Below are 22,344 nucleotides of genomic sequence, written 5' to 3'. Positions count from 1 at the left end.
CTCCCATTGAGCCTGAGGGCAGCCAGCACCCCCACATCCCTTTCTGCAGGGCTGCTCTCCAGCAATTCCTCTCCCAGTTTATACTTGTGTCTGGTTATAATATCTGATGGAAGGACAGTAGAAACTCTGGTAGCATTAGAGGATTATTCATGATTCAAGATGTTGTATCATATAATTATTAGTGTAATATATAAGATCAAAAAAGTCATGAACATAACTAGACGCATTCACAAAAAGCATGCTACTCTTTGACTTTGGACCAGTCTTCTCTCCAGTATTTTTGGCAGGATTATGGCCATCTCATGTAAGAGAGAGCAGCCTGAGCCAGAGGATGATTGAATCTCTGCTTCCTTTCCCAATCCTGATTAGCCCAATCTTCTGAAGCAGCTATGCTGTGTCCCAAATGCGGTTTCCAAGAGAGAGACAAACACAACCGTGGCGCATTAGGCCACCCCTTTTAAGCAGAGCTTGTTCTTTCACTCTAACCTCCTCCATCTCTGTCCCCTATCCCCAAGGAAATATGAACTGATTCTCAGTACAGGACTGTACACAGCTGTGTTTTAAATAGTTGTGTTTGATCATGGAAGCTGGTATTCTGCTGAGATTACATGTCTGTGTTTGATCATAAAACCTGGTGTTCTGCTGAGATTTGTACCAATTCTAACTCCTACTTAATAAGGTCTTTGAATATATTCTGAAAAGAGAGCTTTGTTTTAAAAATAAAATAAAATTGATCTTTGGAAGTCCCAAGGTACCCTGATCACATGAGTATTCTCAACTTGTATACATTTACTTCCTCTCTAAAAGAAAAAACCCACAAGCTTCATCAAGACTCTAACTAGATTTAGCTACGTCAAAACCAAATAGATCATCTTTCTTTGCCAAGTCAATTTTAAAAGAATTTGACAAGTCTAAATTCTATAATTATTGATATTAATTAAAAATAAACTTCTTAATTACCTGCATCTAAACCTTTAACAGGTAATACTATTTATTTCAATATTAACCTTATGCAGTGAGAATGTATACAGTTTAGAAATTTATCTAACTTTCATGTTTGTGCAAGTAACCCCTTTTTTCTTCCCACACCTCAACTCTCTGACAAAATTGCCCTGGATAGAAGGTGGTGATACCACTCTTTACCCACTGTTTCCATTTCAATGCTCAGTAGAATACAAGTCCCAGTTATCTTAATAATTGAGTTGTTGTGCCTTTGAGTTTATGCAAATGCTTCCATCTTCTGGACCACAAGATCCAGGAAATGTCTTCACATTAGATCACACATGTAATCTATACCTTTGTTACCATGTCCTGGCAGCAAGAGATACACTTTGCATAGAAAGCAGAGCAGTAACTCTGCTACGTAAGCAATATTTGGTGCAGAAGCTTCTGCTTAGTTCATAAAAATGTAACTTCATAATCTAGGCACTTATTAGTCATTACAGTTGTATGACTTCAAAATCTGAATGTTGGGTACCAAGCAACTTTAAGACCAAAAGGGAAACTAAAGGCATGTCAGGGAAATAACAGGACTTTTTTGTTAAGAGGGTAATTGTCTTACTTGAGAGGTCTGTACATCCAGACTCCGTTCAATATATAAACAGCTCTAATCATTAAAACAAAAGTTTTAGTGGTTCCAGTTGTCCTGGTTTGAGAGACACAGGATTAATTTCTCTTCTAATGCTTGGGAAAACTGCACTTTCAGAAGACTCCAGTGTCTGAATTTGTGAAAATATTTACTTTACAGCCAGCTATGGTGTGTGGGTCTCAAGGTCTCAGTGTTTTTGAGCTAGCCAGGTGCAGGGATGAGGAGGAGCGAGACCCGGGCACTTGACCCAAGCTGGCCAACAGGATTATTTCATACCATCAACGTCACACTCATTATAAATTAGAAAGTTTGCTGCGAAGTCGCTCTCTCTCCCTTGATGGCTGCCATCCTGAGAACTTCGTGCCCTGGTGCCGGAGCCCTGAGGCCTTCCCTTCCTCCTGAAGCTGTAGCGCTCGCAGTGTCCGACATTTGCTGTCCACTGCTGGGAGTGCACAGCTTCCTACTGATATAACTGGCTGAGTATAATCTTTGCATATTCTGTATTGGTGTCGGGATCAATATCAGTTCTTTAGTGCTGTTAATGTTAATTATCTAATCTTATTTTATTAAATCTGTTTATACTTCAGCTCTCGGGTTTTCTTGTTTTTCCCGATTTCCCTTTCCCAGGTGGGGAGGGGTCATCGGGTGATAGAATGATTGTCTAAATGACAACAAATTGTTATGGGTCTCTCAAACCATAACACCAGTGCACAGTTTATATCTGATGTCTTGCATCAAAAGCAAGATCCTATTGCCTGGAAATTTCTGAAAGCTGTTTCTGTTTACCTTTGTCCTGGATGTAAGACATACTTTCACCTTCCCCCACTTACACTGTTCCTTAAAACGAACAACCCTCTCTTAGTAAAAACAGCACATGAAGAAGCAAAGTATCTTTCAAGAAATAACAGCTGAAAAACAAATAGAATTACTGTAGTTATACTGAAAGAAAACTTAAGAAACACAAGATAACAGGGTGTATTTTTGCCCCTCTTCTGTTGAGATCCTTCTCTGAATCATAAGATGGAGCTCTTTCTTGAAGGGTACACATGCAATCAGAAGGCAAGTCCTAAAGGTACTATTTCTCTGCTGTTATTCATATTTTGTGTTTTTGACAAGTAGATTTAGAAACACTTCACCAAGAACAAAAGATGCAGAAATAAAAACTCCATAACTGAAAGAAATAGTAACCTGAATGACTGAAATAAGCATCCCAAAAAGGCTGCAGAGAAGCTCTGATCATAATGGAATTCACAATCCCTGTGTCACTACCACTGGTCTAATTAAGCTGGTATAAATTTTATCTTGGCATTCAAGAAGTGTAACTGAAAAGTCTGCTGCATTACATTCCCATGAATAATTTTATTGCACGTACATACATTTATATTTGAAGTTATTAAAGTCTGAAGATCTTAAAAATCTTTAAACTGCTCAGGAACGCTGGGGAAATAGAATATGTGTGTTTTACCAGTTGAAAAGTACCATAGATAGCAATTAAACTATGCCCCTTAGATTTAAAAAAAAAAAAAAAAAAGACAACAGAAAGTTTAGTAGTAGCAGGGACTTTTCTTAAAAGTAAAATCCTTTTTTTTAACTGTTAAAATTCACTTTAATTTAAAACAATATAGGTGACAGACATGGAAAAGATGCTTTCCCTCAACTTCTGCTAGTCTTCAAGCCCTGGAGAAGAGAAGTCTCTATATTTTACTGCCTGGATTCTAAAACTCATGAAAGTTATGTTTATTAGTGGGGACAGACAGAGGTTAAATCATGCAGAGCTCTGCCAGCGTATGTCCTGCTAGTCTAGTCCCTACATTTTTTGAATTATTATATATGACAATATACATGGCGTCCTAATCAGTGGATTCAGAAAACCTCATAATGGAAATTAAGTGCACAAATAGGAGATATAAGAAAGTTGATTAGGCTACTTCCAGTCTGTCGTTTAGCCTCTCATGCAGTCTCTTGTACTGAAGTAGCATTTTATTCTGGGTACGATCACATTGCCCGTATAAAAAGCAATGGTCTGATCCAAAGATGGCTGAAAACTGAAGGGAAGAAGCCTGTTAATCTCAGTGAGTTTCAGTTCAGGCCAATAATGAATTATTGTTTATATTTAACTGTAATCAACATTATTTCTGACCCCTTCTCTACATAACAGACAACCTTCTGCTTTTAGACTCTTAGACCGAGGAACTTGAAGACAGGAGCTAAATCTAACTTGAGAAGATAACCACATGGCAAGAATGGAGCATTTAAATAGGAATTAATCTTTTTCAGCAGAGCCATGATGGTTTTCTTACAGAAACTCAGAAACATTTCTTGTGTATAGGCCAGCAGCTGTAGTTGCAGGAACAATTAGTTCTCCCAGCTCAGCTAATGTTAGTTATTCAGGATGTAAACTTATAAAGATCCACTGGGGTTCTTCAGAAAGGGCTTGTCATCAAGTTATACAAAGTAAGGAAAGTATGCAGCTAACTCTTTTGGACCAGAGACAAACCACAGGCAATGACCAAAGCGTCACTTGATGCTCTACTAAATTAGAGTAGAACGGGCTTGCTTGTCTCACATGCCACTGTGGTTTGGCTTCAAACCAAGTTTCTCTCTTGCAAGTTAGACTTTATAAGAGAAGTTTAGCCTGTGACATGGCACTGGCAAATCTAATTTCAGACTGAGGTCTTGAACTAGTGACAGCAACCATTGCTGTGCTCTGACAGTGACAGAGGGATCCAGTGACCATAGGAAAATTACTGTTGCTGCTTATAACTGGCTTTAACCACTACGCTGCTCGTACACGGGGTTTTTTGCCATGCTGCATCAAGCTCATGAAGTCCATATGGGACCTCATTTTACACTCAATATAATTGCAGACAAGCTTGTTGGCTTCAGTATTCATTTTGTAAAGGTAAAGCTAAAACGACTGCAAGGACTGTGTAGACCAGCTGCAGCTGTGGGTATTTATGCAAACAATCAGATGTTCTCAAGTCTCAGAGAATGAGCTTGCAATCTTGCCAATGTAAGTTGGTTTATAACTTCTCAGATAACTCCTGCTTTTAGTTACCCTAGAAACATCATATGAACAGAGTTTTTAAGGGTACCAGGATCGGAGTTCAGTTCTGATCAGACATGGGAGCTGGCAAAGTGTGCAGAGAGCAGGAGAAATGAAGGGAAGAGCTGTCTGACACCTCTGAGCTGCTTGGAGATGTTTGGCTTCTGCATTTCATGGCATCTTAGTGAGTGGTCCTAATAACAGGGACCTGATTGCTCAGATTGCTCAACTGATTCAAGGAGGTCAGGCTCAAGGGCTGTGTGCTTGGACGTACTGCTGCAGTCTGGAGGATGATGTCACCTCACTCAACACTGATCTCAGAGTCCTTCTCTGTGGAGAGTATGTTGGGTTCTTGACTGGATCTACCCTGCGAACAAACAGCAGACATGATTAGAGTGGCATCGGTCCACTTGTGCTGACTCAGGAGGATGTATTCTTTCGATCTGGGATGCAGAGCTCCTGGTACTGGTGGCTCATACTTTGGGCACCATTTGCTTCTCTGCGTTGTGCTCTACATAGGTCTACTTTTAAAATCCGTTCAGGAAAGAATACAAATGGTTGTGTCTGGAGCAGTGAGTGCTCTTGGAAACACCTGAGTTCTTTTGGTTGAACAACAACATTACCTCAAAACAGACATTTTATCCGGAAAATTTCAGACCAGACCATGAGTCTCACAAAATGATGGAGGACTGAAAACAAGGTCGTAATGGAAACTGCCAGGTAATTTTATGATAAGTGATGAATTAGCCTAGCCACCTGCGTATGTAATGTGTGCGTGCATATAATAGCTATATTTTATAAGGGGAAGCCTTTTTTATCTCCCTTCCCTACGAAAGGCTTTTTATTCTTAATATGAATAAAACTTGAGTCCATTCTCATCCAGCTCATCCTTTTAACCCTAGAAAATGATATGCCTGACAGAAGTCTCCCATTTCCCGGTAGAAGGAGCATTAGACTATAATGAAAAAAATTATGTGAAAAACATTCCAAGTTTTAAGAACATCTCCATTATGCCAAGAATAGTGTGACTGTGGAGAATATAGTCCATCTGAGTAGTAAAACTAGCTCTCCACTACTTAGAGGTCTTGGAAATTTATACTTGGTAACTTTATGGGCTTAAGTGTAAAAACTGAAACTGCAGACTAAAAAAATCACTCAAAAATGACGAACTTATAAATTGGGTGAACTTGGTTTCTTCAAATGCCAGGAAAACACACTTCACACGCCTGACTATTTAGTGCTGTCTTGCTGAAGAAATTTAAAGGAGAATATTTAATAATGTGAGAAATATTTAAATCAGCCAAGTCTACACACACCAAAAAAAAGATATTTAGATCGGAACTGTGAGCTAATTCTTGTAACACTTTCATGGAGATGAGGATAGATATTGGGAAAAGTGCCATGTAGTTTTCATCATTGGCTTAGCCTGTATAGACAGATTCAGGGAATCTGGACTTATGTTTGTTTTTAAACAAAATAAAATTCTGACAGATTTAAAAGGAGCAAAGCATATAAGTCTGGAGAACTAAAAAAATATTTTCTTATTTTCATATTTGTTGTGCAAATGGCACAAACACCCAAACTCATTTGTTGTTTAAAAGAGTAGTTTTATGTCATGATTTATGATCAAGGAAGTCTAGATCTCTTTTAGCACAGCTTTGTGAGAATACACCTATAAGGCAGCTCTGTTAATCGGAAGGCCTTTCTGTCAAGAAGTGTTAATACGATGCTGTACCCTAACTAGCTCCTCCTGAGAAATCAAAAATAGAAGAGTTCATTCTAAGGCATGAGGTGCAGTAATTAAGCTCAGGGGCTGCAAATCTGCCAACTGCATTCCAGAGGATAGCTCTTGGTATGAGAGGAATGGGATGCTTTTTGATGTTATCTATTATTTGAATATCTATCATTGACTCCAAAACAAGCTGAAGTCTGTGGACCAAAGTGGCAATGCAGCTGCCCTTTGTAACAGAGGTTTGTGATACTTGAAGTAATTTCCTCTTCTTTCGGGAACACATTCGAGTTGTCAGCCAGGAGATATTGCTGCTTGTCTGCAGGATAAGAGATTACACAGCTGTCTTGTTAGACTGTGTAATGACTGCATCAAATATCTAATCTAAAACTGCATCAAATATCTAATCTAAGATTCTTCTTCACTGCATATTACTTGGTTATAGTATTAAGATAATCAAGAATAGTTCTTCATACTGAAAGTTGCTGTTTGCATAAAGTGATGGAAGTTTTGTAGATTTTCAGAGTTTCAAAAGCAAAAAAAGTAAAATAACTCAAAAGTATTAATGATACAACATAAAACTACTAACAAATGCTAGATAATCTCGGGTCAAATTAAATAAACAAATGTGTAATTTCTGGGCCAGTTTTGAAAAAATATGCTGTAAAGAAATCTTTTTTTTTTTTTCCAATATGTAAAAACAGCACTTGCTTTTTGAATTCTCATATGACTAGAATCTGTCTGTGCAACTAAACTTATTTTCCAGAAAACCTTCCCCGTAGAAGAGACCTGTGTAAATGTTACGTACAAAACATTTGCATATAAGGATGGTGTCTGTGTGTGTTTCTGTGAAATTCTGCTTATATTTTAATGTTGTTTTCAACCTTAACTGTGAAAAGATATTTTCATATTATATTCTCTAACTTTATTAAAAATCAGAATAAAAATCTGTACTTTGTGTAATCCATTTTCAAAACATTTCGATCTGACTTACCAGTAGAGGGAGATAGTGTTCTTGAAGCTCAACATAAAATTGCTCTGGTTATTTTCGTATTACAGCGTGGTTGCCTAATTATTTGTAAACTCTATGGAAAATCCAGACTTGGCCAATAGATTATCTTGAAATTCTTGAGAATACAATAATTTTCAATGATAAATTTTTTAGAATACCTTTATAATAGCGCTGCAGGAGTTTTGCAAAAATTCCACATCCAACGGGCAATTACTCAAGTGGTGAAAGCAGTAAATGTGTTGCAATGTGATCTTATCCATTTCCTTACATCTATACATCTAGTCTTCTATACGTGTAATTTGATGGAAGTTTAAGAGTACAATTTAGTGTACATACATGGGTATTTCTTGGAGAAATCAAAAAGGTGACTTGGTGATTCTCCTCATTCATATGGGACATCTGTAGTGTATTATGTTGCACAGCTCTGTTGTGGTAGTCTCTGCTTTCTCTTATAGTTGCAGTGAAGCAATCTAGTATTGCTTTATGGAAAACTAACTTGGAGAAATATTGGAAAAGTTATTTCAAAAAGGACTTCAAAGCAACGATAATGAAATCCTTCATAAAATCCTGTCTCAACAGTTTGGATTAAAACTCAGAAGTGAAGAGATCTGTAAGTAAAACAGTAGGGACACACACACAATTGCATAGAACTATTACAGTATAGTGGCACTCATCACCCATAGGCTCGATGTAGATATCTGTTGCGTAGATGTCTCTAGCTGAACTGGTTGCCTCTGACTCTCTTTATTAACAATAAATTAAGGCCTAGCTGCCATTCACTACATTGATCTGATCTCTATGGACTGGAAAAGGAGCTTAAGGACCTTAGGCAGAAAGAAGAAATCTATGGTCCATGGAGATATTTATATTTTATATGTGATGAAGCCCACAGTGCCTCATGCACTGGATTTAATACACATCCACAAGTAAGGTTTTCATGATGACATGAATGTGGGTAAAAGCAGTTCAGAATTGTGGATAATTAGCATGTATTTCCCATATGTAGAAATTTAAAATCTCAAGTACAGGATTTATTGATCTTCATGGAGCTGATCTTGAAAAATGACCTTTATGTTACAGTTCTTATTTTGCTTTAAGTGTATGATACTACTGCAATTGTTTTCATAAGGAAATACATTAGCTTTCTCATTAGGTATTTAATATCTTGAAATAGCACTGTGATACAGATTAAAAAGCATATTCCTTAGTAGCTGTTCACACATGGTGTAGATATTTCTAGAACTGAGAACATTTGGATTGCAATTAAAAACCAGAGTATGGGTTCTAGTCAAGAGAATGACAACAAAACATTTCTTAATTGTTGGTAGAAACTAAGCTATAAAACTTTTTAAGAGACTAACAAAACTTATGCATTTTTGCAATGGGAGAAATTTTACTGAAATACAAAAGCTTTCAAAGCTCTCTCTACAGCAAATAACAGAAGTTTTGTATTTTCATAGAATCATAGAATCATTAAGGTTAGAAAAGACCTCTAATATCATCAAGTCCAATCATATGCCTAACATTACCAACTCTACCACTAAACCATGTCCCTAAGCAATACGTCCACATATCTTTTAAATACCTCCAGGGATTGTGACTCAACCACTTCCCTGGGCAGCCTGTTCCAATGCTTGACAACCCTTTTGGTGAAGAAATTTTTCCTAATATCCAATCTAAACCTCCCCTGGCACAACTTGAGGGCATTTCTTCTTGTCCTATTACTTGTTACTTGGGAGAAGAGATTGACTCCCCACCTGCCTACAACCTCCTCTCAGGTAGTTGTACAGAGTGATAAGGTCTTCCTTCAGCCTCCTTTTCTCCAGACTAAACAACCCCAGTTCCCTCAGCCACTCCTCAGAAAATTTGTTCTCTAGATCCTTCACCTACTTTGTTGCTCTTCTTTGGACACACTGCTGTTTTGCTGCTGTTTTGTTGGTGTTTTACTCCCTACAAACATTCCAGGAAGGAATAGATGTATAATCCCCTTTTAGTGCCAAAGAATGTTGAGATACAGAGAAAGGAGAATAATGATCATAAGCAATGTGAAATTTAGGTCTGTGTTCCTCACTATTTCTGCTACAGATTTCCTGTGTGCATTTGAGCACATAATTTAGTCCTTCTCTGCTTTCATTCCTCATTTGTATGGTGGGAACCATGGAGCTCAAGGTTACCGAGCGTACAGATTTTCTAAGGACATGTTGATTTGAAATGCATTTGTACTTCATGCTCAGAAGTGCTTAGGCTATAATGCAGAGAGTAAAGATCAATAAAGAGGTCAAGACTGCTTTGTCCAGTAGGTACAGGCCCCATACTTTAGATTATTCTGTTTCTCTATCCGTCATTTTGCCTACTCTTTTTTTCCCAAGTGAGCAAGGAAGTAGCACAGCAGGTCCTAACTTGGTCCTGGTCTTGATACATAATTTTATTAATAAAGGCAACAAGTCTGCTTCTGAGGCAGAAAGAAAACTTTTGGCCTCTAACTTTTACTTCTATGTAATGATCACAGGATGACCCATTTAATAAAGCAAATGTTTTATAACCAAAAGCAAAGTGATTTCATCTTGCAGATGAGAGATGATTCAGTGCTACAGCAGGGTGAAATGGTCTCTTGGCTCAGGCACATGTTTTATTAAACCAAATACTCCAGTTGCTACAGCTGCTTACTGCTTGTGTCTAGCTCTTTTTCATTGTTAAGCGATGTTGTGAAACGTGTTGAACTGTGCATCAAACCAACATTTATATTTAAGCAAACTTCCGTGGAGCAGAGAAAGGAGATTGAAAATGGCAAAATATTATCTGTGTGACTTTTAGATTCTTTACAATGTAAAACACATGGCATCTTAAAAATGTCTAATTTTTACAACCTTTACATTAAAAGCTGTCTGTCTGCTCCAACTTTGCTGTAAAACATTAATTGCCAAAGCCCTGAAAAATTCCAGCATCGTTGGGCTCATGATGCACACTGAGTTTAAAAAGGAAGTGGTAACCATAAGATACTGGACGGTCAGAATTCAGGCAGACATTATACCTGTGAGCATTTAAAAATACAATTATGGGTCCAGCTCATCTCTTACCCTGAAGGGTAGGAGTAGGGAATATAACCTGTAGCTTGATTTCAGATTCAAACCTTTAGGAAAAGTGGAGATCAGAAACTTGCATTTCTTCAGAATGTGGATTATCTAATAAAAGCAGCAATTCCTAACTAGAGGTGACCATGCTAGAATCCCAGGGTTTGTTTTCTTAACAAAAGCAGGTGGTTTCTAGTCATATGGATTTGGGAGAAAACTTACAATATATGACCTCTATGAAGATCCAGAAGCCAGAAGCCAAGCAAAATGTAGATACGCGCCATTTTTATATTGTCATAGGTTTTATATTGTTGGAAAAGATAATGTATGTCCCAGGAAGATGTGAATCTACTGTGACAAAAACACTAAGAGGCATTGAGATTATTTGGTATAAATGCTATCTTGTTCTGTCTGGCGGAAGGCTTTTAACTGTATCAGGGAAAATGCCTTGGTCACAGAAATGAAAGACAAGATGTGTACTAAAAGCATACTGTCTAAATGTGAGACCAGCTGCACGGCTGAAAAAATAGAAGTCACTGACTGGAAAAAAGGTCAGTGTTTACTTGATCACTTCAGAGTTTGAGCCGTCATCATACAATGGCATTCATGTGACAAAATCTCCCCCCCAAAAGCAGTGCTGGTCTTTTCATGGTCTTTGTAGATGAATGTGAAGATTTTGCCACGTATAACCAAAGATTAATCCATGGGTCCTTTCTCTTTTCTGCTTTTTGTTTATCTTTCCTTGCAGATCTGTTAGCAGCAAGCTGCCTTACCTGGTTTCAGGCTGCTCAGCATACTTGCTAATTCCTGTTGTAGCATTCCTCTTCTAGGATGGCATTTTAACCCTATCCTTCCCAAAAGCAGCATAGGTTCCACCAGCACACTACTTGAAAGCACAAACTTGGAGACCCAAAACTTTATTTTCAGTTTCAGAGTATATGGCTTTGATAAATACAAAGTCCTACCTCTCATACGCAGGACTAGAGTGTGTGTATACATAAAATACAAAGACAGAACTAAAGACTGTCTAAGAAAACACTCTGTCTGCGAACTTGAGAGATCTTACTATACAATACACACACTTCTCACAGACACAGCCAAAGCCAGATGCCCAAAACAAACAGCCAGCAATGATTCCCTTCTTTTCCACAACAATTAATCAACTTCAAAGAAAAAAAAAAAGGAGGTATGGGACTTTGAGGAGGAGTGGGAATAAAAGCTTTAAATATGTATGGAGTTCCAGAGGAAAAAGAAAAAATATTGTCAAATGTCTGTGACAAAGCAGTTCAGGCTATCTAGTATACGTGCAGAACTTGCTGACCAGAAAAGAGGTGTCGTGAGAAAGCGCTCTGGTAGATGCAGCCTGCTGAGAGTGGTCCATGGGATCCCAGGAGGAGAATCTGTTTTGTTATCAGCAGTTTGCTCTGTAATTAGAGAGTAGCATCAGCTTTAAAAACAATCATTTTGTATAACGACTTAACTCTTTACTCTACCTCATCTAATAATTTACAACTATCCAGGATAAATATATAGCCCAAATGGGTAACACTTTGCTCACAGTGTGAGTGTCAGTAGATGAGTATGGTGGGAAGGAATTAGACAATCAAATCCACATCTGTTGAATTCTTCTATGCTACCAAATTGCATAAACAAAACATCAAATTCCAGCCCCAAAACAGGGATGAAAAGGATATCAAGGTTAAGTTAGAAACACTCAAAATTAGGAAGTAAGTGTCAAAGACAACTGTAGTATCTGTACATACAAGAGATGCCAAGACTCTATTGGAAGTAGTGAAGGCGGTAGTCCACTGTGGCAAAGCTAAGACTGTGGGGAGGTGGGGGGCTTCTCCTCCCTGGGTGTACACAAACCCAGCTCCCCTCCCTCCCCCTGGCCCTGCCCCCCCCCGCCCCCCCCATCTTGATAATCTCCAGGTGTTTCTGCTACAGTGTGCTTTGACAGTGGCATGGGCCTGACCTCAGAGTGTTTGTGCTTAGTTATTATTCTGGCATGCTGTCAAAACTTTACTGTAGAGCATGTCAGAAGGAACATAGTGATTATTTTTTTTTTCAATAGATGATTCTTTGGCAAACTATGAAAATAATTTCATTGGAGACAAAAAAAAAATTGTTCTTCTTGCTACAGGGCTTTCTTCCTGCAAATTTCAAAGGCCTGCTGTGAATAATAGTGTTAGAACTTCCAAGCTTCAAGGATATTTTATAGTGGAAAGTGTTAGGCAACCGAAATAAATATCAGTTCCCACTCTTACAAAATAAAGATTTTTCTTTATGTTGTACCTTAAACCCCATGTTAAATGACATTTTTTTGGAGAAGCATGAGTATGTGTCCAAGAGAGTTAATTTTTAATAGAGATACTAGGTTTGTTCTAGCTTGTTTACATCTAAATGAGATAATTTAAGACAGAAAGAGCATGATGGCTATCTTTGTGAGGAAAAATGTAACAGGAATTCATCTTCTTTAAGGACTGAAGGAAATCCTTAAATCCAAGTGCTGCCAGTCTCTAGAGTGTTCAAAATACATATTCTTATTTTATGGCTTGAATGCATCTCTACTTATAAGATTTGTGAATATTTTTGACAAACCTGGTCCGAGTTTTCTGCTAGCAGAGTTACAGATGAGGCAAGTTTTCCATGGTTTGGGGTTTTATTGCGAATGCTTTGCACAGCTCTGGTTATGTGCTTCCTTCTCATGACATCAGTGCTGAAGGGGAGAAAGAATGTAAACATCTGTTTTTTATAATTCAATTCCAGGCTTATAACTTGATTAGGATAAGCAATGTTTCTACATGATTAATTTTCCAGTCACAATATAATGGTTTTGAGTGCGCAGTTTTAGCACCAATTTTAAGATTAGTAAAATAAGGAGGGAAACTAATGAGGTAAATTCTGCTTCATGGTCTACCTTTCCGAGCTGCTGTGCGCCTCATCCACGTCACTCATCCCACTGAAAACAAAGGGTGAGATTCCTCTCCCACTTGGTGTTTAAAATGATGTCCCATTGCTCCTCGCAGCACATGATGCAGCCAATAGAAAGGGAAGCTTGTGACAGCAGCACTGAGGTGATCTGGAGCAAAGTGGATCCAGCTCCTGGCTCTCTCCCGAGTCCTTTCATCTGGTGTTGGGTCAGTGACCTAGGATTGGATTTTCAAAGGGTGCCTGCTGGGACATCGCTGCATCCTTTAACAACGAAGGAGCTCTGAAATACATAGTCTTTAATCTCTTCCATCTCCTGAGTGGGGTCAAAACACCACTCTGGCCACTTTCTTTTCTTCATTGTCCACTCTTTTTCTTGTATGAGAGACTGCCAGTGCCTGCAGCCATGGTCCTGATCATGTTTTGAGGTCTTTACTACCCAATTTAATAGTCACTGTAAGAATATATTCAGAAGAGCTGAGGAAAAACGAGGCTGGAAGGGGCCTTGGGAGGTCCAGCCTCTGGGTTTCAGGTAGTAGCCGTGGAAATGTAACCAAACCAAGAGGAGAACCAGAGCAGCAGTGCAAGTAGGAGCCATGTCAGTCTCGTATCACACATTTATAATAATATAACAATGAATACACTCATCTATCCTCCCAGGGATGAGCTCGAGTCAGCACCACCGCCCTCACCTTCCTGTCAGGTGTGGGCACAGACCCCGCTCTGCCATAGGCAGGTCTGTACCTCGCCCTGCAGTCCCCCGTTCCCGCCAGGGAGGCTGCCTCGCCGGGCTCCCTGGCCGTCGGGCCCGGTCCCGGGACGGGTGGCTCGGGGCAGCAGGCGGCCAGGTGCAGGGGGCGGCCCCGGCCCCGGCCCCGGCCCCAGCCCTAGCCCGCCCCGCTAACGGCAGCCGCGGGAGGGGGCCCTGAGGTGAGAGCAGGGGCCGCGGCGGGCCACGGGAGGCGGGGCCGGGGCGGGCACCGCCTCAGTCCGCAGCCGGGGCTTCTGAGGCGGCGGCTCCAACCCCATCCGCGCCGGCAGCAGCTCCCGCAGCCCGCGGCATGGACAGGGCTCAGCGTTCTCCCTCAGGGCGGCGCTGCCCCAGCCCTGCCCGATAAGAAAGGCGGAGCGGGACCGCAGCCGCGCGCAGACAAAAGCTGCGGCGCTTCCTGCCCTCCGCGCTGAGGGAGCGGAGCGGGCGCCGGTCTCTGCTTTCCTCCGGGCGAGGCTTTGCAAGTGCCTTTGTCGGCTGCCGCAGGAGCTGCGCGGGCTGCCGGGGTCAAATGGCTTTCTGCGGGGCCAGCGGAGCGTGGGGAGCGGGTCTGGGCACGGTGGTGCTGCTGCTCGCCCTGTGCCCCCGCGCTGCGCCCGAGCCCGGCGGCGAGGCGGTGCCGGAGGGAGCCTCCACCCTGGCGTTCGTGTTTGATGTGACCGGCTCCATGTACGACGACCTGGTGCAAGTTATCGAGGGGGCATCCAAGATCCTGGAAACGTCGCTGAAAAGACCCAAGAGACCGCTTTACAACTTCGCGTTGGTGCCTTTCCACGATCCAGGTAGGGATTTCCCCCTGGAGGGTCCGGGCGGGATCCGGGCTCGGGGGCGGGAAGCGGAGACGGGGAGCCCGAGCAGGACAGCAGAGGAGGTCCAGCTCAGGGCTGGCTTTGATTAAAAGGTTGGGTTTCCTGCGCTTCCAGGGGACTGGAGCGTAAGTATTTCTGTGGCATCTTAGCCGTGCTTGCCACACGGGCGTCTCCGCTACGGTAAGGTTTTGTGAACCCCTTCCCTGTCTCCGTGCGAATACCAGCGCACCTTCCAAAAGCTTTCAGGATAAACTGAAGCTGACTGTAAGCGCAATGTATGCACCAAAGAATCGTTCAGGGGATCAAATACTTCCCTTAATAATTCAAATAGGAGCTGAAGTGGCTTCAGGGACCCTCCCTCCTAGTAGAGAACACATATACTGGTAACGAAGCTACTCAGTTTTTCTCAGTGCCCTTCTATGGGAGTACACTTATGAACGTACATAATGCAGTTGCACTTTTCCTCCAGGCTTGTTGACCCATGTTTACATTCAGAAGCTTGCACTGAAATGATCCAGAAGCTTTTACATGGTGTGGTTTTTTTTGGTTTGGGTTCTTATTTCTTTCCCTCGTTTTACCTTTTTTCTTTCTGCTGTGCATTGTGTGTTCCCCTCTTTCAGCATCTGTTTTCTATTCCCTTCCTATCCCTTTTCTCTGGCTTTCTTCCTCTTTCCTTGTCAAATATCTTCTGGTGACTTGAGGAGGAAATAGGAACAGGATGCCCCAGGCTGGTGGTGTGCTGTACTATACAGTAAAACCTTTTGTAAAAAAAAAAATAAATATGAAAAAAGAACCAAAGAGTGGGAGAAAGCCTTTGAAAATTACCTTTCTGGTTCTAGTTTCCATGGAATATCTCAGAATATGATACTCCAGAAGTCAATTCTTAAAAGTTCAATTTTTTGCAGGGATATCATCAAATGAAAACAGACACCCCCTTCTATTTCCCCTAGTCATAGATATTTCTGCCTACAATATATATGTTTGCTATTGTTATAAATACCTTAAACCAAATGCTTGAAAAATTAAAGAAAAATTCGTCTTTGCAAACTTCGCTGTTTTGCTATCTGTAAGCTTGTGTAAGTTCTCTTTTTTTTTTTTCTTCTGAAGAGTCCATCATTGTGGTATCAGAGTATCCTAACACAAGAGTCTGTTTATGTACCGTAGTGTTGTCACCTTTGATGTCACTTTTTTTTTTTTTTCCCTACTTTACCTTTTTGTTATTTTATCGAACAAACATATGGGACTTAAAGCATCAGGCCACAGAAGTAAGCAAGAAGGAAAAGATTTTTGGTCTAGTGTAGAGCCTAGAACTCTTATCCTTTTGGAATATCAAGCTGGTAGCTCTTCTTGGAGCTCATCCTCTGTGGATGGGGCAGAAAATCAACATGATGGGGGGTGTGTGTTTTGTTTTTATTTTCTCTCGGTAATCACACGTGATAAATCTTTCCTCTCTGCTCACCAAAGTGATTCACTATAAGAATGTATAGTTCTCTTTTTCAGAGGGTTTGGGTATCTACACCAACCATGAGAGCAAGAAGATGGTCTTGAATGGTGCACTCTAGTTTTCAGGTTTGTGTGGATGGTCCTTTGTTCTTGTGCATCCTCAGTAGAAAGAAGTTCCAGCTTTTATATCACTGGTAGTTCCAATGCTTAGCTTTCAGCATAGGTCACTTTCAAATCCTTTGTTTCAATAGCTACATTTTTCTTTCTTATCCCACATGTTTTCCCTTCCTTTACTCAGTTTTTCTTCTGCATGTTTTCTCTTTTTCATTCCTTTTCTCCCATCTCTCTCGCCCTCTTGCTTTTGTTGGCTCTCCAGGGTCTTTGTTTCTGTTACTGACAGATTCTTTTAATCATGCTTTGCTGTACCACCACCTTCTTGCTTTGTACACACCTCACTAACAGGAAATCCACTTCTACCTTCCTCTGCTTGATTCACATTTTTTTCCTCTCTCAGACTTCTTGCTTCCTTGCCTTCTCCTGCATTCCCTTCCTTTCCACAGGAGATCCCTTTCCTTGGCAAATGTTAGTTTTCATTCAGTAGAGTAACTGAAACTTAAAGTTGCAGAGAGCTGACCTATACAACAAAGAAGTGCTGGCAAACTTAAATCGGCGTATCCTGTTACATGTCTCTATATGGAAGTCCGACTTCACTGCACAGTCAGAGAAGGCCTTACTTTTTAGCATGATGGATAACTTGTGAGGTCATAAAGCTGTTTGAAAGTGGTGAATGTATAATTTTAAACTTAATTTTGTCTTAATTTCTGAAAACTATTTCTCTATATCCTTCTTAGAGTTAGAAGGACACACCTCAATCCAGTGTATTGAATTTTATGGATATAGCAGTTGAGACTTCTCGTAATTTTGTATCTTATATCTGATGATGACCAAGCCTAGGCACTTGAAAAGAAAATGCAAGAAATACTGTTGTGACCATTTCTTCAACATCTTTTTTGAGTCTATAGAGAAGCAACTTTTCTCAAAAATCTAATAAAAAATATTGCTTGGCTTGTGTTTCACAGTGTCCAATTCATTTACCTAATGTTGTTCTTTCTGAAGACTGCTCAACTAAATTGATGAGCATGAGATTATTCCCCCCTCCCCCACCCTGCCCCAGGTCATCTGATTATTTGCTCAACTGATAATTTTACCTTCAAAAAAGAGCTTTATATGTAGCTACTCCAGAGAAAAATTTTCTTGATGTTTTTGTGAGGTACTGTGGTTGATGAGGCAAACGGGACTTTCTACAAGGTGTGCAACATACAGTTAGACCTCGGCTCCAAGGAGGTTCTCGTTGTATAAAGCTGTTCTGATCCAGATACACTCTTTATTGATAGGTAATTACAATGGAAAGTTGGTGTGGATTTGGCTTTTAACTCCATTGTTCTCCTAATTTGTGTTGCACAGTGTATGCTGAACAGCGCCTCAGTCATTCACTTTGCAATATTGCTTGATTAGTACTGATTAGTGAAAGAGCTCAAGTGCTTTCTAAATACGACAAAGAGTTGTTGACACGAAAAATGTATTCACCAAAACCATACAAGAATTTGTCTTGGCAGGGTCCTTGACATCACATAAGGTACATCCGAATTATAAATAACTTGAGTTATTTAAAAATCTTCCTATATTCTTCTGGACTACATTGTTAGCAAAGTGCTGCACATTAATGCTGTATGCCAACACATTGTGGTCTTAGATGGTAGATTTAAATGTGTTCTTCCTACTGCAATGGTATTTTGCTCACACTGTGGTACGTTGGTAAAACACTAATAATTAACAACTATATTTTTTAGTATTGAACCTGAGGTTTTGGTACAGCCCAGACATATGACCTACAGAAAAAATTTGTAATGTGTTTCACGTTCTGATACTGCTGTACCATCTGGTGGTATGCTGAGATCTCCATTTTGAAAAAGCCTTTTGTTTTGGATTCCGCTTCATGTGTAAGCATGTGCAACGCTTTAACAGATTACAGGAATTTTTCTATTGAGGTTTTTCAATGCCTAAACATGATCCCAGAAGTTTTGTAGATAGTGAAAGGGTTGTTGACAAAGATGTCTCTTGCCAGACTTGTGTTTGATGGAAAAACTGGGGGGGGGAGGGGGAGGGCAGGGAAAAAAAAAAAAATGAAAAAAAAAAAAATCTCCCAAATTAAGAAGAGTTGGCACAGGAAATTTTTGAATTGGAGCTAAAGCTTAAGAGCAGCAAATGCTTTTGCAGGTTGTGGGTCCTGATCTTGTACTGACTAACTCCCATTGTATACTGTGGAAATGGAACTGAAGTCAGAATGTCTTGATTTAATGTCTGTGGCCAGCTTTTCTATTTTTTGCTTTATGCCATTAAGGAATTTTGGAATGGAAAATAAGCCTAAGAGGACAAATTCATCCCTAGTATTTTTCTGTAAAGCTGATGGAATTATACCAGTAATAACTTTGACTCGGCATGATTTAATCAAGCATTTCTTTAGTGTGAATGACTATTTTATAGATCAAACTCCAGTAATTAGTTTTAATTATAAGAAAAATGAAGGGAATACATAACCTCTGGGCTTCCTAGTGCACGGGATGATATTTGTCTGTCAATATTCTGCATGTCTACAAATGTCTGATACAAGCATCTCCTAACCCTTTTTCTTACAAATGAGATAGGCAACATATTGTCTACGTGACAAGAGGGGAAACCTTAATACTGCTTTGTTCAGATGGGAAAATAGCACTGAACTTAAGTCATCCACCTAGGGTCATATAGTAAATGTGTAGGAGAACAAGAAATATACTTACGTTTATTTTTCTTGATCCCACTCCTCCTCTTATTTTGAGAGTAAAGCTCTGATTATCTCATGGAATAATGGTAGGTAATTATGTTTAACTTTATAACCTGGGATTGCCTTTATTTAACAGACTTGCAGTGATATGTCCATAACAACAGTTAGGCTACTGAGCCACATACTAGCTTGGAACAAGTTCAGAAGGTCATATGAAAGGTCTGAGAACTTTGAATTTTGCAGGTTTGATAGTTTTGGGTTTTTTTAGAAGTTACAATGAAGAAGAAATAAGTTTTTTTTTTTTTTTTTTTTTTTTTTTTTTCCAGAGGAGAAACATAAGAAATTAAGATGAGGCTATTAATGGAATTAAAACTTTTCATACTTCCTGATATAAAACGTATTGTGGTTATACTAGTGGATAATAAAGGGAGATGGAAGGCTGTGTGCAGAAATGGAGAAGTATAAGCTTTTCTTTACATGTTAATGTCTGCCTTGAAAAAGGCACTTCTGAGTGATGAAGAATAAACTGTCCTCTGAGTGTAGCAATGAAACCTCCACACTTGCTCACCTAAAATTCTTACTGTTTTTAATTCAACTGCTGTGGCTGTATGGCCAGCCTTCCTGCTATGAGCCACCACTTTGTTGTTTCTGTATCTACAGGTAAACAGTGTCACTACCCCTTCACTGAAACAGCAGGTTTCCTACCTCAGCCTCTCCTGATAGCTTTTCTCCAACATGTTGCCCTACACTCACTCTTTTGCATTCTTCTGTCACCTGAGGTCTTTGGCCTAAACCACGACAATGGGTGTCTACTAAAATTTTTAGGCACAGGCTGAATGTATATAAATCAGTTGTCTGAAACCTTTTCCCATTTGGGAGAAGTTGAACGGTCCTTCTGGTACAGCCTGATGAAGGTCATTGTCTTCAGGATTCCCACTGGTTCCTTTGTGTGTGGGAAGAAATGCTTCAAGACTTGGTATTAGTCTTACTAAAGAAACAGGAACATATAATCATTTAGGTTGGAAAAGTCCTTTAAGATCATCAAGTCCACCACTAAACCATGTCCCTGAGCACCACATCTACATGTCTTCAGAGATGGTGACTCAACCACTTCCTGGGCAGCCAGTTCCAATGCTTGACAACCCTTTTGGTGAAGAAATTTTTCCTGATATCCAATCTAAACCTCCCCTAGCTCAAGTTGAAGCTGTTTCCTCTTGTCCTATCACGTGTTACTTGAGAATAAGAGACCAACACCCACGTTGCTACAACCTCCTTTCAAGTGGTTGTAGCGAGCAATAAGGTCTCCCCTGTGCCTCCTTTTCGCCAGTTCACTCAGCTGTGCTTCATCAGACTTGTGCTCTAGACACTTCACCAGCTTCATTGCCCTTCTCTGGACAGGTTCCAGCAGCCCAATGTCTGTCTTGCAGTGAAGGGCCCAAAACTGGACAGAGTATTTGAGGTGGGGCCTCACCAGTGTCAAGTGCAGGGGGACAATCCCTTCCCTAGTCCTGCTGGTCACACTATTTCTGATACAAGCCAGGATGCTATTGGCTTCCTTGGCCACCTGGGCACGCTGCTGGCTCAAATTCAGCCTGCAACCAATACTCCCAGGTCCTTTTCTGCTGGGCAGCTTTCCAGCCACTCTTCCCCAAGCCTGAAAATCCTATCAGAAAAACTGAAGGTTGTGTAAGGTTTTTCTTTGTTTGTTTTATTTTGGACTTCTATAGATATATAGTGACAGCATTAATGAGTGCACATCCAAGTTTTGAGTTTTTCTTTCATGTCTTTGGAGACACAATGTAAATTTACAACTGTTCAGTGCTGCCTTGGTATGTCTGAAGACAAATGATAACCAGCATTGGGCATAATAACTGTTAAATCTGCCCTTTTGTGCTGTAACTGTTGAAGTGTTACTATTTCTTATTATTTCACCATTGACAATTTCAGCAGGAAATACATTGTTTCCTTAAGGCTCAAATACTGCCTCTTTATTGTTGTTACTACTGCTAAGTTCTATTGTTACTGTTATCGGTTGAATGACAATCACCAATATGGTATAATAGTGAACAACTCCAAGTTGATAAGGATGAAGTCTAAAGCACCTACAGATATTTTCCATGTCTGTCGAAACTTCTATGATAACCGTACTGACTGTATGTGCAATGAGTGTTTTGAAACCTTATTATTGTCCTAATGGAGTCATTGTGATCACTTACTTCTATTTTTTGAAGACTAGTAGATAGCAAAATGTAGACTTTGCTAGAGGATCACACACCTTGCTGAGAAGGGAAGAGTTGTGTGTAGGTTCTGTAACTTCCACTCTAGATACAGTTGTGTCTTTAGATCGTATGCAATGAACTGAACCTGTTGAGAAGCCACTCATCACTGTTCTCGGGGACATCAGTATAGAAGTGTAGGCATACATCACAAAACACACATTCAAAGAGCAGCACAAATCCACACAGCGACAGTATGAAGCTCTGGTTGGTCTTTCAGCTGCTGGTGTTCTGCACAAAAAGATTTGTCCCTGCCTTCCCATTAGAGGCTGCTGCCCCATTATTTCTGTTACTTTAACTATTTGCCAATTGATCTCAAAGTAAATATAACACAGTACTGAACCAGATTAGAAAGTGGTCAATCTGGTGCCAGTTAAGCTGAAAACACAGTGAACCCTTTCCCCAGATAAAAAGTGGCTGCACAGTGTATTTCACCATGTCCTGAATTACCCAAGCAGTGAATATGGTTTAATCCCTCTGAAATGCTGTGTGGAAGGAGGATCTGTTAAAGCTGTCTCTGCCTGCCTGGGCAGCTGAGGACTGCACCCTCTCCTTCTTGTGAAGCAGGGAATGATAGTTACTTTCATCTAAGGTAGCAACGTCTGATAACTGGGAGCAGTGGGAAGGAAGTAGATGCCAACAGTGTAAGAGCTGAATTTGCAGTTTTCCAACTTCTTCCGTGATCCTTCCCCTCTTCTTCCCCCTACTTTCAATTTATTTCTCAAAAGGTGCAGTGGCTTCTGTTTCTACATGAAGTAATGTATAGAAGCCAAGTTAATCCTATTCATGGCAATAACAGTAGGCCATGTTGGCTGAGTCCTGATGGAAGCGCTATGGTATGGAAAG

At 40.2% G+C, this 22,344-nt stretch overlaps 1 protein-coding gene across 1 annotated transcript in view; it reads left to right on the top strand.

Annotated features, from left to right (window-relative positions):
* Nucleotides 1–14,660: 14,660 nt before the first annotated feature.
* HMCN1 (hemicentin 1) overlaps nt 14,661–22,344 on the top strand; it is a gene marked incomplete at its 5' end in the record, with an annotated part of 201,165 nt that continues 193,481 nt past the window's right edge. The window contains one exon of the mRNA XM_082483753.1: nt 14,661–14,931. Within this exon, the coding sequence (XP_082339879.1) occupies nt 14,661–14,931 (271 nt within the window). The remainder of the gene's footprint in view (nt 14,932–22,344) is intronic.

The sequence above is a fragment of the Vanellus vanellus genome, assembly GCF_965231255.1.
Source record: "Vanellus vanellus genome assembly, chromosome: 5".
In the NCBI taxonomy this organism is placed as follows: Eukaryota; Metazoa; Chordata; class Aves; order Charadriiformes; family Charadriidae; genus Vanellus; species Vanellus vanellus.
Note: the sequence above shows the minus strand (reverse complement) of the source record. Positions and strands in the feature narration are given on the sequence as shown.